Source organism: Erpetoichthys calabaricus, chromosome 12, assembly GCF_900747795.2.
Source record: "Erpetoichthys calabaricus chromosome 12, fErpCal1.3, whole genome shotgun sequence".
NCBI classification, from domain to species: Eukaryota; Metazoa; Chordata; class Cladistia; order Polypteriformes; family Polypteridae; genus Erpetoichthys; species Erpetoichthys calabaricus.
In genome coordinates, this window is record NC_041405.2 from 92167830 (window position 1) to 92186851 (window position 19022).

Sequence of the window (19022 nt, forward strand, 5' to 3'; positions counted from 1 at the left end):
TCTTCTCACAAAACGCTCCTCAGGTCCCATACTCTTTTAGGCACTTTTCCCAGGCTGAGCCATCTGACAGCTGTGAGATAGCTTATGTCACCATATTCGGTTTCATGCTCCTCCAAAATGCAACAAAGTGTGATTCAATGCATTTGCCCTGCTCTGAAGTTAACTGTTTTAGTTACAACATCAATAAAATGATTAATTTTAGCTCAGACTTACACAGCAACTCCTGATGTATAATACAATGCAAAAATACAGCTTTCTTTTCTGGGTTCATTTCAGTCACTTTATCTTGCATCCACTTCAAAAGTCTGACATTTTTCCCTGTCAGATTTAGACACCTGCCAGCTTGTCCCACTTCAATCCCAGCTTGTCCAAGCATGTATTTATCTCCTTGAATAAATCACTTCCCGTTGTTGTTCCTTTCATTGACTGCATTGCTGCCAGCTCCTCCGTAATCTTAATCTCAAAGTCTTTTGTTATCCCGTGTACAAAGATGAGTAACTGGGCTGTGTCATGGACGTCACAGCTCTCATCCAGAGCCAAGGAAACAAAGTCCAAATTGACCGCTTTGTTTTGCAGCTGAAGCTCCTGATTTTCTGCAATGTCCTCGATCCTTCTTGATATGGTTCGCCTGGAGAGGGGCATGTTCTGAAATGCCTCTTTTTTCTCAGGGCATATTAGCGCTGCAGAGTCCACCAAACACTCTTTGATAAACTCCCTATCAGAGAATGGCTTACTGTTTTTGTGATTTTGCAGGATATCGCAAAGTTGGTCTTAACTGTTCCATCCCTGCATGTGTAAAGCTTGGTTAAAAAAAGTTCTTGTTGCTTTTGTAGATTAGCTAGCAAAGCTTCAGATCCCTGTGTCTGCTCTACATCAGTCAAGTTCTTATATTTCTCTGGGTGTTTAGTCTCATAATGGTGATTCAAACTGTAATCCTTAAAAACAGCCATCTGTTCTCCACAAACTAAGCACATGAGCCATTCAGATAGGACCAAAATTACAAAGTTACTCCAGTAAAAAACACTTTAGCACACCTCCTGGTTTCTATCCAAATAGGGCTTTAGTGGATACCCACATACCACTCTGGATGTATCATCCTGCCAAATTGTAGCTTTTTAACTAAATGGGAAATAATGTTTTTTTGATGAGTAAGTGAGTGAGTCAGTCATTCAACGTTGTATTATTTATTTATTTGATGAGCTTCTGTAAAAAGTTAAATTTCCCCCCGGAGACAAACACATTTCTATCTATCTAGTTTATTAAATTAACAGATGATCTGCTTTGTTGATAATGGGTTTCATTAAATGCAGATGCCCAACTACATTAACAATATTCTCAATCACAGCTCTATAAAACGAGCTATGATAAACACATTAAGAAAGAATACATGTTCGACATATTCAAAGACTTTTAAAACATGGTAAGAATTACCTTATGAAACAATATATATATTTATATATTATATGCATTTAATATCTTGTGAATAATACATTCCAATATTAGAATTCCATTTTCTGAATACAAATTGTTTAGTACAGATTTAGACAATAATTCTGTAGGATGATCCAAACATTGTTTGTGTTCATTTATCTTAATTTTTTGTCAACCAAGTACTTTAATAAACCTTGGTGCACAAACATATGCAATAAAGTGTTATAATCCTGAAAGAAATTAGTAGTTAATTGTTCTGCTTTAGCACCTAATTTGAGTACGTACTGTGAGCAAGGGAACAAGTAAAGTTCATGCTCAAAAGTGAAGCAAAGAAACAGCATGGAAACAAACATTTACTTGTCCCTTTCCAACCTGCACTTACACAACAATCTGCTCATAATGAGTTACAGGGAGTAAATTCTAATGGAAGACGCTTTTTTACTTTTTCCAAATAAATAAATAGGTAAAAATAAAGGAACGATCTGGCAGAAATATGGGTCTGGAGATATAGTACATACTGTATATATTTGAACTAAATGTATTTTACGTTGAGTTGAACTGTTTTTCTGGTATATTGCACTATATTATCTTAAGGGACGTCTAGGGAATCCTTTTATTAAGGTGCATTCTTCATCTGTGTCCACAGTACTTACCACCAACTGTCGTCCACACCACCCAGAGGCTGATGTCCCTCAGACAGCAGATGACCATCTACAACATCAGCGCCTACATCATCCCCTCCAACGATGCTCATCTGGTAGGTCCTATAGTCCTGTTTTTCTATTTTTTTTTATTCTTTTTACATCTTTTCCAATTTGTTTTTAGATTTATTTTTTGGAAATATCTGTATTGCACAGGCAGATGAAAGTCTATCAAACTACAGAACTGAGTCCTATAGACTTCCTTGTTTGCCGTTTATAACTTAAATGCTAAATACTCTAACATGTGCCTCACGGACACAGGATGCACTTCATATTAAATCCTTAATATTTAGTTAATTCATAAGCTAGAGCTTTTGATACTGTCCAAGCTCCACAAATGTTAATCACTCAGGAAAGGGCAGTGATTGAAAATGACCCTTCACTGAATTTTCCATGCATGGCACTTTAATTTAATTGTGCTCTTGTTAACTTTGTAAAGCAACCTGAAATGTTGAGCACCGAGAAAGATACTATACGGTATGAAATAAACCTTGCTTGATTGATTTGACCAATCACCTAAGGCACTTAAAATATTGTGGTTTTTGTTTTATTATATTAGAGTGAATACATTGCAAAGCGAGATGGAAGACAAGAAATGATATCTGGATTTTCTGGATCAGCAGGTATATTCAGAGCTCTATATAAAAATGAACTATCAGGGACTACTGAGGTGTAAAAGTTTGAAAATGTTATGGAAGCTGCTTCCAGTAAAAATGTCACATTTCACATACACTTTGGCTTATACTGCAAGTTCCTGAATAGAGTACAGCAGAGTGGAAAATATAACCTTTTAACAAATACCGTGAAAGAGATTTTCAGTCAGTGGTCATTTGTGAGCATGGTGGACCATAGACACAGACTGTCCTGTGAATAATTTGCTTGAAACAAATCTCTTTTGAGTAAATGAATGTTAAAGTTTGAATTAAATGTGCAAAAGAAGTTACTTTTTTACCACTTATTTCATATTGAAGACCAAATAACATAACCTGCTCTAACATTCATTAACTCCCTTAATCCAATTTAATGGCCCGGTAGCATTGGGTACAAAACAGAATAATGTCCTGGACGGAGCACCAATCTATGACAGGGCCCTCACACACACACCACACACACACACACACACTGACTCAATGCCAGTTTCAAATAACTGATTAACCTGACCTGAACTCCTTGGGGGATATGGGAGGAACACCTGAGTACATCAAAGAAAAACCAAAACACAAACACAAGGAAACTCCATACAGATAATTTTCCCCAGACTGGGGATTTAAATCCAAGACATTGGATTTGTGAGGTGACAACAGTACCAGGCTGCCCATTATTGATGACATTTCATTAAAATAATTAAATTACATGTAAGAAGTCTAAACTAAATTAAACAAATCTAAGTCAATAATGAAAAATAAAATGACAAAAGGTCAGAATTGAATGGAAAATGGTAAAAAGCACAAACGGACTCTAAAATAAAAAATCCATTTAAAGTATTTCAACATTATCTTTAAGATTAAATGCTTATGTCTACTTACAACGAAACAAGCATAAAACAATATAAAACCACAACTAAAACCAAAAATGAAATGAATAATAAAAAGACAACATAATGTAACAACATAACACCTGTAAAAGATCAAACAGACCACTAGTTACTACTTGTTTATAATTTAGTTTTGCAATTTTGACTTAACATACAAGGAAACAGCAATTTACAGAAGTGTCCATGAGACCAGTACAAGTGAGAGTGTTCTGAATGAGTCCTCTGTGTCGCTAGCTGTAGAATAGCTTTACTTAAGGGTCACAGGGAAGACTTTAGCTGTTGCACCAGCAAAGTAAAAGCAAGAGGACACAATCCTCAGGATGACCATCAGTCTAAATAGCATTGAAAATTCTAAATTAGGATTTTTAAGCATGAAAATCTGCTCATGCCTAGAGCAGAAGGTGGTGTCTGCACAGAGATATGATGGTGATTACCAACACACATGCAAGTTGTGACAATTTAATTTCTGGAATGGCCACGTTGTGTTGCCCATGTGAGTAAAAATTATTTGGTTTTTTTTTCACAAGGTGATAGTCCATCACAGATTAATTAAACAGGGACAAAGTCAACAAGCAATGTTATTTTGATGTGCTGAAAAGGTTACGGAATTCTATTCAAAGGAAAAGACCTAAACTGTAATCTAACAAATGGATCATCCATCCCAACAATGCCCCAAGCCATGATACATTCAGTGTTAGTGACTTCCTGACCAAAAAATCAATTACTAAGTTGGATCATCTACACTGTTCATCTGACGTAGCCCCTTGTGATTTCTGGCTCTTTCAAAAAGTGAAAACTGTCATGAAAGGATGAAGATGTTTAGATATTTCTAACGCTGGTAAGAGTGCGATGTTCGATGTTTTATGATGAGACGTTGCTTTGTTGTTGCTCCATGTTCAAGTGGGTGATTCATCTTGTGTTGGAGTACAAGCTTTCTCTTTGCTGCATGATTTTTTGTGGTGTGCAGTACTTCTCTCAGTTAGGTCATTTGCTGTTTCGTCTGCTGGTTCATAGGAAAGAGCATTACACTTTCTGGCACGAGAGTTTAGATGCCGAAGTTACCTTCTTGAAGTGATGGCTGGTTCTCAGCCTTCTGACTAGCTTAGTGTTTAGTTTGGCAAACTGGATCTCAGTTCTCAGGTTCACAAACAGAGGAGTTTGTCAGCTTGGGCTCCACAAGGAACAGCGGGTCATAGCTTTTTAGTTTCAGAGGTTTTCAGTCATTTTTGGAAAGTAAAAGCAGAGCTCGCATTGGAGTTCCCTCAGAGCTTCGTTGAGAGAAACACCTAAGAGAACCAGAGCATGCCCCACGAGTCTTCAGGTTGGTACAGAGGTTTAAGGAAATTTATAACGTCTCCTGATTGGATTAAAGTCACTTTCAGTTACAAAATCAGTGTCTCCTATAGGTGAGTTCTTCTGTCCGTCAAAGTTGTCACTTCTTGTATTAGAGATGTTTGTTCTTGCTTGAGTTCATTTGTTACCTTCTGGCTCAAGAGGTATGCAGAGGGGCCTCTAGAAAGATGTCAGCTGACCATTTGATTTATACTTTTGTTATCAGATGAAGTTCAGTCAAATCCTGGTACAAGCCCTTGGTCAGTCACTTAGTTTAGAATACAAAATCTGCTTTCTTAACAGGCCTGGTGTGCTACCAAAGCCTAGAACAATGAATAATGCCCAGATGCAGCATAAAGTGAAAAGGGAACTCCATTGTATTCCAGAAACAGTCCCAGGTACAGTATGTCTGCAGCAATGGCAGCATCATCTAACTAAATGCATGGCTTATGAAGATTACTTCAGAGGTGACAGTAGCCACTAGTTTACAGAGCTGCATTTTTTCTGCTGGTTCATTCCAGGAATTAAATTGTCACACCTCATACTGTAAGTATAGCCAACTAGACCCAGACAAGAAAGAGAGCAAAACTCTCACTCAGAAATGTTTGACAGTCATTAGGAAAAAGGGATGTCAAAATTCTATCTGGACCCTGCCAACTTCCCTGCCAGGCTCCTCACTTCTCATTATGATGATGGTTCTGTAATTGTTGAGTAGATTCTCATCCCTGGAGGGGTAAAGTGATCAAACCAGCATTGAAACCAAGTGCTTCCATAACACAGTGAACAGTTATGTGGCAGCAGGCAATTTCTGGATTAGTATGTTACAATAATAGCCAGGATTTTTTAAAAGCAAATGAAACAGCCTCGCCATCTGATCTAAGAAGAGTTTTCAGTGTTGAATACTAAATACTGAGACAGATGGGCTATCTTTAATAATGGTGAAAGATCATATCGGGACTTTGGAAGCCCTAGGGACAAAGAAAACTTGATGGACTTGAATATTTTTATTATTATTATTATTATTAATTTAGTAATAAAAGCAGGCCTTATCTAGAGCTTTCGTGTACTTTTTAAAAAATTTCCATCAATACATACAGTCATATGAAAATGTTTGGGAACCCCCTCTCTGCCTACATAATAATTTACTTTCAACAAAAAAGATAACAGTGGTATGTCTTTCATTTCCTAGGAACATCTGAGTACTGGGGTGTTTTCCGAACAAAGATTTTAGTGAAGCAGTATTTAGTTGTATGAAATTAAATCAAATGTGAAAAACTGGCTGTGCAAAAATTTGGGTCCCCTTGTAATTTTATTGATGTGAATGCATGTAACTGCTCGATGCTGATTACTTGCAACACCAAATTGGTTGGATAGGTCATTAAGCCTTGAACTTCATAGACAGGTGTGTCCAATCATGAGAAAAGGTATTTATGGTGGTCAATTGCAAGTTGTGCTTCCCTTTGACTCTCCTCTGAAGAGTGACAGCATGGGATCCTCAAAGCAACTCTCAAAAGATCTGAAAACAAAGATTGTTCCGTATCATGGTTTAGGGGAAGGCTACAAAAAGCCATCTCAGAGCTTTAAACTGTCAGTTTCAACTGTAAGGAATGTAATCAGGAAGGCCACAGGCACAGTTGCTGTTAAACCCAGGTCTGGCAGGCCAAGAAAAAACAGGAGCGGCATATGCGCAGGATTGTGAGAAGGTTACAGACAATCCACAGATCACTTCCAAAGACCTGCAAGAACATCTTGCTGCAGATGGTGTATCTGTACATCGTTGTACAATTCAGCGCAATTTGCACAAAGAACATCTGTATGGCAGGGTGATGAGAAAGAAGCCCTTTCTGCACTCACGCCACAAACAGTTGCTTGTTGTATGCAAATGCTCATTTAGACAAGCCAGATTCATTTTGGAACAAAGTGCTTTGGACTGATGAGACAAAAAATTGACTTCCAATACAACTCGGAGTCCTGCCACATGCAAAAGTTTGCTGACGACACTGCTATCGTGGGCTGCATCAGGAGTGGGCAGGAGGAGAAGTATAGGAACCTCATCAAGGACTTTGTTAAATGGTGCGACTCAAACCACCTACACCTGAACACCAGCAAAACCAAGGAGCTGGTGGTGAATTTTAGGAGGCCCATGCCCCTCATGGACCCCGTGGTCATCAGAGGTGACTGTGTGCAGAGGGTACAGACCTATAAATGCCTGGGAGTGCAGCTGGATGATAAATTGGACTGGACTGCCAATACTGATTCTCTGTGCAAGGCTATACTTCCTTAGAAGACTGGCGTCCTTCAACATCTGCAATAAGATGCTGCAGATGTTCTATCAGATGGTTGTGGCGAGTGCCCTCTTCTATGCAGTGGTGTGCTGGGTAGGCAGCATTAAGAAGAAGGACGCCTCACGCCTGGACAAACTGATGAGGAAAGCAGGCTCTATTGTAGGCATGGAGCTGGACAGTTTGACATCCGTGGCAGAGCGACGGGCGCTCAGCAGGTTCCTATCAATTATGGAGAATCCACTGCATTCACTAAACAGTGTCATCTCCAGACAAAAGAGCAGCTTCAGTGACAGACTGCTGTCACTGTCCTGCTCCACTGACAGACTGAGGAGATCGTTCCTCCCTCAAACTATGCGACTCTATCTATCTATCTATCTATCTATCTATCTATCTATCTATCTATCTATCTATCTATCTATCTATCTATCTATCTATCTATCTATCTATCTATCTATCTATCTATCTATCTATCTATCTAACAAAAAGCACTTAGCATGGCAGAAGAAGAACACTGCATTGCAAGAAAAGCACCTGCTACCTACTGTCAAATTTGGTGGAGGTTCCATCATGCTGTTGGGCTGTGTGGCTAGTTCAGGGACTTGGGACCCTGTTAAAGTCGAGGGTCAGATGAATTCAACCCAATATCAACAAATTCTTCAGGATAGTGTTCAAGGAACAGTCACAAAGTTGAGTTATGCAGGGGTTGGATATTCCAACAAGACAATGACCCAAAACACAGTTTGAAATCTACAAAGGCATTCATGCAGAGGGAGAAGTACAATGTTCTGGAATGGCCGTCACAATCCCCTGACTTGAATATCATCAAAAATCTATGGGATGATTTGAAGCAGGCTGTCCATGCTCAGCAGCCATCAAGTTTAACTGAACTGGAGAGATTTTGTTTGGAAGAACGGTCAAAAATACCTCCATCCACAATCCAGACACTCATCAAAGGCTATAGGAGGCGTCTAGAGGCTGTTATATTTGCAAAAGGAGACTCAACTAAGTATTGATGTAATATCTCTGTAGGGGTGTCCAAATTTATGCACCTGTCTACTTTAGTTATGGTGCATATTGCATATTATCTTTTAATCCAATAAACAATGTTACTGCTGAAATACTACTGTTTCCATAAGGCATATCATATATTAAAAGGAAGTTGCTACTTTGAAAGCTCAGACAATGATAAACAAAAATCCAAAGAATTAAGAGGGGTTCCCAAACTTTTTCATATGACTGTACATAAACACTCGTGGTTTTGTTGTTTTCGATTCAGTTTTATTATTTCATAAAGTCCATGATGTCATTATTCCTTGCTGAGTCACTTTCATACCCATTGCATTAGTCCCAGGAGGTGTTACTTTATTCTGTGCTTTTTGTTTTGAGTACGCCTGCTAGGACTGGTTCCTCTTTTCTGTTCAGTGCTGCTGGATGTGCCCCAGCCACTCATGACCCAAAACAATAGATTAAGCAGGTCCCGAAAATGGAAACATAGATGTTTGGGCGATGTAAAAGTAGTATGCGGCGACATTTCTCAGTTGACTGCAGCCAAGATATGAGATTCAAAGTACAGTGTCACTGAAGAAACAGAGACAAAAAGGTTGGCATTATGAGAAAGAATCAAGCTAATAATTTCATTATGTTACTACTGATAAGTTTTAAGTTTTTTGTTTTGCACTTCTTTTGGTGCCTCATTGGCCACAATCGTAAGCCACTGGAAGAGGGGCATTATTATAAGTACAGCCTCACACATGAACACAAGGGGCAGTGCAAGGTGTACACAAGGACTGAAAAAAATAACTTTGATTTATAAAAATAGTGAGCTTACCTTTTAACTCATAATAAAGCCTTCAACTGAACAATGAAGACAAAGTATCTGTACATGCTAGGATGAAAAATTAACCAAATGATTTGAACAACTGGGCACCACAGTAGGCTCTGTGGCCCTGTGCTTAGTGCTGCTTACACCTCCAGAGTGGTGAATCTGAATTCTGGTCGGGCCCTGCGCAGTAAGCTCATTCTTTCCATGTCTGCATGAGTTTTTCTCTGGGCATTCCAGGTTTCTTCTCATATCCCAAAGACATTTCTGTTAGGTGAATTTTCCACTCTACACTGGCCATATTTGAGAGTGCCTTGTGTTGGACTCGTGCCTTGTCAAGGGTTAGTTTCTATAGAGAAGCAGGCTATAAAATGGATGGATGGACAGACTGGAGCTCAAGTATAACATGCCAAGAATTTTTCATTTATTAGAGACTCAAACCCGGGGGTGTTTTATTTTCACCACCTGACACTTTTCTTCCAGTTTGTAAGTGAGGCAGATAAACCGATTCAACGTTTCAAAGCCATCCTAAAGCAAATAGATAGATAGATAGATAGATAGATAGATAGATAGATAGATAGATAGATAGATAGACAGACAGACAGACAGACAGACAGACAGACAGACAGACAGACAGACAGACAGACAGATAGATAGATAGATAGATAGATAGATAGATAGATAGATAGATAGATAGATAGATAGATAGATAGATAGATAGATAGATAGATAGATAGATACTTTATTAATCCCAAGGGGAAATTCACATACTCCAGCAGCAAAAAAAATATTAAATTAAAGAGTAATAAAAAATGCAGGTAAAAAACAGACAATAACTTGAATAATGTTCAACGTTTACCCCCTCTGGTGGAATTGAAGAGACGCATAGTTTGGGGGAGGAATAATCTTCTCAGTCTGTCAGTGGAGCAGGACAGTGACAGCAGTCTGTCGCTGAAACTGCTCCTCTGTCTGGAGATGACACTGTTTAATGGATGTAGTGGATTCTCCATAATTGATAGGAACCTGCTGAGTGCCCGTTGCTCTGCTACGGATGTCAAACCGTCCAGCTCTATGCCAACAATAGAGCCTGCCTTCCTCACCAGTTTGTCCAGGCATGAGGAAATTTCAGTGAATATGTAGTGAAACTTTTCAGCGACTTAATGATGAACTTGATTACTTTTCATAATTTGTCGTAAGATACTGGGGAAATAGCATGGACAACAGGAGCACATTAGAAAGCCAAACCCCTGAATGAAGTACAGCTACTGGTTCTTTCATGCCTTCAACTTTGTTGTCAGTTGAATTAATAAAAACTGCACTCTGGATATAAACATTTTTCTAATTATTTTCAGTGACTTTACCTTATTCCAGCCAGGAGTGAATCAGTGAAAAAAATATTTTGTTGCAGCAGCAGCAGCATGAGCACTTTCAGGACTTGGTAATCCTTTCACTTACACGTAGTGGAGTTGTAGTGTGGACCTTTATTTGAAAATTACAAATTAATCACAGATGACAATGGAAAAGCTGGAATGTGAAAGTTATGAAAGTCAAGACGCTTGTCAGTTTAAGGAACTTGATTTTTTAGTTAATTTGCTTAGATCTATCTTGATGTTTTATGCATTTCACTGTGGTTACCACAAGGCCTTTCACTATCACTGTCCTTTGGCCCCAATCACAATTATCATCATGTGCGAATATGTTGGTGTTTCACAGCAAGCTGTCTCCCTTTGCTTAAACTGTTTGTTCCCAATTATAGGGCAGGCTCTCTTGACATTCATTTCTATTTTTTTGTGCTATTATTATCAATGTCATCTCAACTCCATTTTGTGTTCCATTTTTATGACTGTGGTCATATTGTTTATGACTATAATTTTTATTTGCCAGCCACATACTTGCCTTCATTGCAATGTATTATAGCATCACACAAACCTCATCTAAGATGGTATGTAGATTTTCGGACATCTTAGCTTTGGATCTGTTTAGTTAAAAAATAAACTTAAGCTGCATAGTGTGAGGTAATCTGATTAAAGGTTTGTGGTAGGATTCTTGATAACAAACTTCTTTTCAGACAATGACTTTGGTTTCCTGGCTTTTGGTTTGACAGCTGGTTTATTCCGTCTGTCTGGTCTGCTCCCTTTTTCTTGCTCTCTTTCCGTGAGTTTTGTCTGCTGTTTTGCGGACTTTCCCTTCCCAGCTGAGTTACTTTGTGCACTCTCAATTCTCAGTGTCTGCAACACATTTGCTTTGCAGACTTCACTCTCATGTGTCTTGGCCTAATGGTATATTCCTCACGTGAAAATGTAATCTACTTATGAATGTTCAATTAATATGTGAAGTACAGATATTGTGATTTATAAATAAATAAATTTAAATAGTTGAGCAGAAAGTACAGACGCTTTGAGAGATTTTTAAGTATCTAGCATTGAACAAGACAAAAAAAAAAGACAAAAAAGATGCTTAATCTTCTTGGCTTTCTTATTCATGAGGAGTGCATTAAAAGTGCACATCTCCAATAAAGAGAAAAAAAATACATTTTCCTATCTTATTATTTAGAAGGAAATCACACTTGCACTGCTACAGCTGAGATAGGATTTGGTTCCCCCCAAAAATAAAAATTAATTATTAAGCAAATTTAGTCGTAACAACCTCACTGATTCTACACACAAGTAGAGCACTGCATAAAACGTCTTAGCCAAAAAAAAAACCTGGCAGAAAGAAAAAAGCACTGAAAACCAAGACAGATGAAAAAGCAAGCAGACAACTGTATGAACTGTTTACTGAAAAAAGAATATAATAAAATAAAATACAGGGAAAAAGAAAACAAACACCTTCTCCACTAGCATAAATTAAAACAACTGTTCCACATTTAAATGCAAGTCCGAAAAAGGAAATACTCGAGAGCGCATTACAAGCAATGTACTACTGAGCGGCCCTTCCATACTGCCATCATTCTTGAACTACAGCAAACATGTCACCTACCTTTCCAGCCATTTCCCACACATCCAGCTCTTAAGACAAACTCTGCTGGCTCTGATAGGGTCAGATAGGGTCTTGTCAGGCTCTGATAAGGCATTTAGATAAACTCTGCTTCTTCATACTTATGCAGACGCATGATGGAACTGCAAAGAAAATAAAAAGGTAAAGTGTGCATATTAAAATAATACTGCATTTACTCATTTTTTCAGAGTCTATCATTCGTTTATTAGTTGCACAATTTTAAGCCTAATAGGATACAGAAAAATGCCAATTAAAATTTTTAAATAAAATCTACTGCAAAATCAAAGAAATCAGCACTTTGTGAGTGGCCACCATCCTTAAATGTTATTCAGGTTAGCTTGATTAACTTTCTCTATTCAGTATCTCATCTGAACAGTCATAGTCCCAGACGCACACTGAAGTCACAGGCAAATCAAAGATTCCAGTTTAAGTTCTATTGTACGCTCCTACCTGCATTAAAATATTTTTACTGTGTCATTCATTCATATATATATATATATATATATATATATATATATACAATATAAATAGATATATACAGTATATATTGATAGATAAAGAGATATATTGTATATAGTATATATGTAGTGTACTGTGTCTTAGCCAACCAAATTTTTTTAATATACATTTTGTTATAAGACATTTATTTTTATTCCATTTCCATGTTCCATTTTAGTTATCAGTAAAGAGAAAATTTCACATTTCCATACATTCATTTTCCAAAAAAAAGAAATGTAACAGAATAATGTTTGTATTTTATCAAAGAATCTACTGTACTTAATAAGTAATAGCCCACTTTTAAAAACTCGATTATATTGCACACGTATGGCCCAGTGCATGATTAAGATCAATGATATAATGACCTGATTGAGCCAAACTGATGAACTGAAACAGAAATGGGAGCAGAATCAACCTTGGAGAAAGACAACCAAACTAAATCGTTCCATTGACGTTCAAATCGTCAATTCCCACAACATGGCGACAGGTTCTCTTGCCTCAGCAAGGTCTTTGGCAAGCAGAAGTTTTACTCCAGACAGGAGTTTTATTGTGACTTAACCGAAAATGCTGTAAACAACATGGCATCATTCAAAAAATAACAATGGGAATGTATAACATAGAAAATATGACATTAACAGTTTCTAATGATATAAAATGAATGAGAAGCTCTCTGATAATATCCTAGACATGAGGACAGAAAATATCAACATTTATAATTCCAAATAAAAAAATAAAAGGAAAGACAACCTTCCTTAATACACCTACACCTAATACACCTAATATTTGAACTCTTTAAATTAAATCTATTCTTGGGTCCAACACACATTTGATCAATAACACTTTTAAAAGTCATTTTTTAATTTCCCAAAAAAAACTTTTTAACCTGTAGCCCCCAATTTGAAGTATAAAAATTGTTTTAGTACAGTAAATCTTTGTGTGTCACTCTGCACATACAGATGGGTTTTGTTGTCAAAATAACCGCAGGTAAATAAATGTAATCTATATATATAAAATCTCTGTGTGCGTCCAGGTGTCCATGTGTTGGTGTCTTCTGGTGAAGTGCGCATGCGCGGGGCACGGTGCGATGCGCGATATTACTGTCAGAAAGTTAGAGGCGTTTTACGGAAATACAAACCAGTATTACTGCGAGAGGAAATTAAAGGTACACAATACAGTGACGCATACTACAGCCACATACAAGCCAGTATTACTGTCAGAGGAGATTAAAGGCATATTACCGACGTGCATGCCTGTATTACCGCCAGAGAAAATTATAGGTATATTACGGACATACAAGCCAGCGGACGTACAAGATGGTATCCTTCAATAAGGGCGCGCACAGGCATCCTTCAATAAGGGCACGCACAAAAAGGCGAGCCTCAAAAGAGCTACCTCAATTGGGCGCAGCGAATAAAGGCGCGCGTAAATAAAGATCTGCACCTTTGTTGCTCTTCATATATTCCAGAGCCATTTGAACTAAATCATCTACGAACGCCTTTATTCGCCATGCTCAATTGAGGTCGCCCTTTTGAAGCTCGCCTTTTTGTACGCGCCCTTATTGAATAGAGCCGTACAAGACAGTGTTACTGTCACAGAAAATTAAAGACACACAATACACGGCAGCAGCCCACGAAGAACGGTCAGCTCAGCAAGTAAACATCAACAAAAGAAAGGCTGAAAGAAAGTAAAATACGACCAACAAAAAGAATGAGGTCAAAGTCCCTTGCCATTTAATATAGACTGTTCCTACTAATGTTTATGCACTACTGTTCTAGCGCCCGTTATTGTAACGGGCTAAATGACTAGTCTCTTTATAAAGATAAAAGCTCAAAACCACACCCAGTGTGAGGAGATGACCTACCGTCTCAGTTTGCTTTAGCATGTTCTTTTTTCATAATCAGAAACATTCTATGTTACTAAAATGAATCTCTTGAGTTGGTATTAACTGGAAAAGGTTTATTACAAAAAGTTAAGGCACTACATTGGTACACATCTGGGCATGCGGGTCTGTGCACTCGTGCATGTATGTGCTCATGGATCACGGGCTAAAGAAGATAAAGATGTACTCACCTTATGTGTGACAGTGTATGAACAGCTCTGTAAAGAAAGCAGAAACAGAGCAGAGCTTTAATTGAAGTATGCTTTGGCTGGTTCTAAAGAGATCACATTAATGTTTTTCATTGCACCCACTTAATTCCAGTATACTTTAGGGCTTAACAGCTATAGATGTTAATTTAGATGCATTTGCCCAATAGTCTGTGGTGAATCTGGAAACATGCTTTGTTGTTTTTCTTTCTCTAGGTACAGCCGTGGTGACTTCAAACCGAGCCATGCTCTGGACAGACAGCCGATACTGGATTCAAGCAAAGAGACAAATGGATTGCAACTGGGAATTGTATGAGGACTGTAAGTGAAAGGCCAAAGCTCCAACTCTACGCCTAATCAATTTGTCAATGGTGCATGTTCCATTATTTCAAGTTTGTGTATTTGGTTTTCCCAACATCAAAGCTTCGAACTTTCTTGCATTGATCATGCAAAAAACTATTTCTTGCTAGAATGTCTGCTAAAATATTAGTTCTTGTTTTCTTTTTTTAATATAACATGTCTCTATATTTTATGTTGTACTAGTTTTTTTATATACTGTACAAGCAAGTTATGCTGAAATGATAGCACCAATCATGCTAATAACAATGACATTCCTCCCTGGGCCAAATAAGTTCTTTAGAATGAATGATGGCTGTATGTCTGCTCAATAACACAATTGTGAACACTTGAGTGGGGTTCAACCACGTGTTAGGTACAAGTCCTGGTAGGCACTAAGGAACACACTGTATGTCACAAGATGTTGTGTGACATCATTCTGAAAAAATGCAGGTTTAAGACTCCATGTGTCTAGGAGAAGATCAATGATTTAGTGGCCATATCCCGATCTTTGATATGACTGTGTCTTCTGTAAAAAGAATTCAAATAAAAGAAGAGCAGTTGTGCAAGTTGGTTAGCAATGAAAAATCCAGTCAAAAATAAAAGTCACATAGTCAAGAAATACTTACCTTGAAAACCCTTCATTTTTATTTCTGTCTCTTTTTTAATGGAAAGAAACTCCAGAAAAAGAATGTGACATCCAGATCTGCAGCACTCCGCTAGACAAGGCTTTGGACTGCAGCTTGTTAGATGGCTTTACTGTGTGTGTCAGGTCAACAGGGCCACATGAGAGCCACGCTGTAGATGGGAAGGTGGATGCTATCACAACGTGATTTGCACAAGAAATGGAGCTGGTGCACTGCTATGGAGATTTCAGTACTTTATGAAGTGAAGTCTGGGAAGAGGCTTTTCACATTATAGGATGCTTAGTAAGAAATAAACTAGAAACACAGAGACACAGAAAAATAACACAATGTCAACAATTAGCACGGCACATTACTGCGTAGAACTGCGCATTCACAAAAGTCTACAGTTTTTTTTTAAGTTGGTTGTTTCCTTCTTATTGAGACCCTTCAAGCTCACTAGAACAACAAAATTCAAAGGTTTTTTTTTTTAAATCTTATTAATGTATTTGAAGATGTGAGGGGTTCATTGCAATTTTATAAGCCTAGCTGTAAGTATACGTCTCCATCATGTAATGATTTTGAACTATAATGAATGCAGATAAATGCATAAAACGGAGTTAAAATGACTGTGTCTATCTTAGATGCCCTTAGCTTTTGTAAAAATGTGTGACCTTAGCAGGGCCTCTGCATCGGACTAGAACTTCCAAGATAATTTATTGTCAATGACGTTGCCGGAGCATGTCAGTTGCTTAAGCATTTCTATAACTTTGCTGTTAAGGCCCAAGGCAGTGATGAGGATGTTACACATTGAGATTTGGCACACAGCTACATCCAAAAAGTGAGCTAAAATGGAATCCATAATGAGACTACCTTTCAGTGACAGAGCCGACTTCCTCTGAAACAGCTGTGACACATTTAAGACTTATTGGTTTAGTTTGTTTGAGTTGCATAACTTTATTTAACCTTTACATTTTACAGCCTATATAAATACAATCATCGAATGGCTAATTCAAGAAATTCCAGCAAAGAAGGCAATAGGATTTGATCCCTTCCTCTTCTCTTTAGGTAAGAATATTACACGCACTTCCTAACCTCACAAGATCATTTTACACAGAGATGCCACTCAGAGGCATTGATGAGCACTGACCTCACCTCATGTTTATGCCCAATATTGCGTATTCTTCCAGCTTCTTCATGATGAACACTAGACAGTTACCATACATTCAGAATTCAACAGGAGGCCACAGATAGTTACAATTTCATGGTGGAAGATATCAAATGAATGTGCCATTTCATACATTTTATTACACTCTACTTGCACCAGTAACGTGGTAGATTTAGTGGAGATTACTCTCTTATAAAATCACTGGAGAAATCCAGTGACGTTTTTACAAGGCAAGTGTCTCTAAAACTACAATGTGTACCCTAGATGAAGTAATAAGAATAAAGTGTCTTTGAAACTGCACCTTTTCAAATGTATTTCATTTCTTATTTGGTGCTCTGTAAAGGAAACCACAAATATTCCAACACCATAAGCAGTTTAGTAATTATTATGGTAGAGGATCATAGCTGTGTAACATTTTAAAAACTGCTTTCCTAGCAATAAGTCACAGTTTCCATAGTCAAATAAAAATAATAATTTCATCTCAAGACTAATATACTGCTTCTTGCATGAGTTACTGCCAGAAAATTACAAAAACGAGTGCCAGACATGATTTTATTGCCGATGCCATTCGGGGAACACCCTTTAGTGTATCAGGTGAAAGTTTGTTACTTAAACATCTTAGATGAACCAAAGTGAACTGCTAAGCATGAAGAATACTATCTTAGGTGCCAGAAAAGGTACTGCCAACCTTTTGCTACGTAGGCCTTTGCTGGACATACGGAGAAAAAATTTCAGAACTGTAATGAGGAAAAATGCATGTGAATCCAGAAATTCTAGCAGTTTTCAGACCAAATAAATGTATCAGTGAGGTTATTTATAAATTTGCCAATAAGTCATAAAGTGATGCATGCATGTAATTCATACAATAACCTAACCCACTCTATTTGTTAAGGTTGCATTAAATTATCCTCTTCAGGCTGGTACAGCAGCAGCACAGTGATTAGTATTGCTGTGTCCCAGATTCAACCTTCTGGTTGCAAATCCCACACGTAGTGCCTTTATGTGTTTAATTTGTATGTTCTCACTGGGTGCTCAGGTGGTGCAGGTGTATGCCTACGTGAACCCTGTGATGGACTAGCACACCATTCAGGTTTCATTCCTGTCCTGCTCTCAGTTCTGCTGCTTAGGCTCCAGACTCCTGTGGCCCTGAATTGAATTAACGGAGTCTGAGAATGTTATGTGTTATCTTCTGGCCCACATGTAGGGTGATCTCACCAACTGGGCTATAAACGTTAATCAATATTAAGAACTAACAGACTACTGCAATCAAGTTTAGGACAGCCACTTTGATCCACTTTATTTGAAGATACTAGAAAGCAAATTGTAGTGTTCATAATGCATGATACCATCAAATTCTGATGCTGTGAAGGATTTTCATACCTTATTAAAATCTTCATCCTGATCAAATGTCTAACTCAGTGATTGGAGTTCTTTTACTTCAGTACATGATAGTATTATTTTTCTTACCCTCTTTTGTTTGCAGACACTTGGGAAGCTTACAACGCTGGTCTATCAAAGGCTGATCTGACACTGAAGTCCATTCCTGATAACCTTGTAGATGAAATCTGGACTGATCGGCCCCCACCACCTCTCAAAGCAATTGAGCGCCTCCCTGATGAATTTATTGGTTAGTATTCTTAATCATCACATTATACTCATTGACAAAATTACAGTAAGTCATTGTTAATATTTTTGCACAAATCATAAATCTCTAAACACTTAACCTCTTCAGTAATCTGAGGGTCTATTACTTTCTCTGCTTGAAAAAGTAAGGCCTTCTAACCTGGCTGGATCCAGTGTTAACAGAGTTCATGTTAACAAAGTCTCTGTGCTTGTGATGAACTCAAGGGATCACTGCTTAGGAAACATCTTCAGTCATCCTTGCAGGAAAGGCACAATCCTGATGTTGCCAGAAACAAGACCCATTACAGCTCATCTTTGTTTCATAGCACACAAACCCACGAAGAATCTGCGCACAGTCCTCTTTAATGCCAAAAACAAGAAATCGACAGCAGAAACACGAAACGCAGTTTATAGTATCCCATGCAATTCTTGCTCAGCGGTATACATAGGACAAACTTCAAAAAGAATCTCAACACGTATGCAGGAACATCGCAACGTTGTCAGAAGAAAGGACGCACTATCATTGATCTATGCACATACTAAATCGACAGGACACACATTCAACTGGGACAATGTAAAAGTAAAATTTA

At 37.9% G+C, this 19022-nt stretch overlaps 1 protein-coding gene across 1 annotated transcript in view; it reads left to right on the plus strand.

Annotated features, from left to right (window-relative positions):
• Nucleotides 1-19022, plus strand: part of xpnpep2 (X-prolyl aminopeptidase (aminopeptidase P) 2, membrane-bound) — a 93293-nt gene that overhangs the window by 38448 nt on the left and 35823 nt on the right. The window contains exons 3-7 of the mRNA XM_028815885.2: nt 2078-2188; nt 2692-2755; nt 14899-15003; nt 16623-16709; nt 18293-18436. Of these exons, the coding sequence (XP_028671718.1) occupies nt 2078-2188; nt 2692-2755; nt 14899-15003; nt 16623-16709; nt 18293-18436 (511 nt within the window). The remainder of the gene's footprint in view (nt 1-2077; nt 2189-2691; nt 2756-14898; nt 15004-16622; nt 16710-18292; nt 18437-19022) is intronic.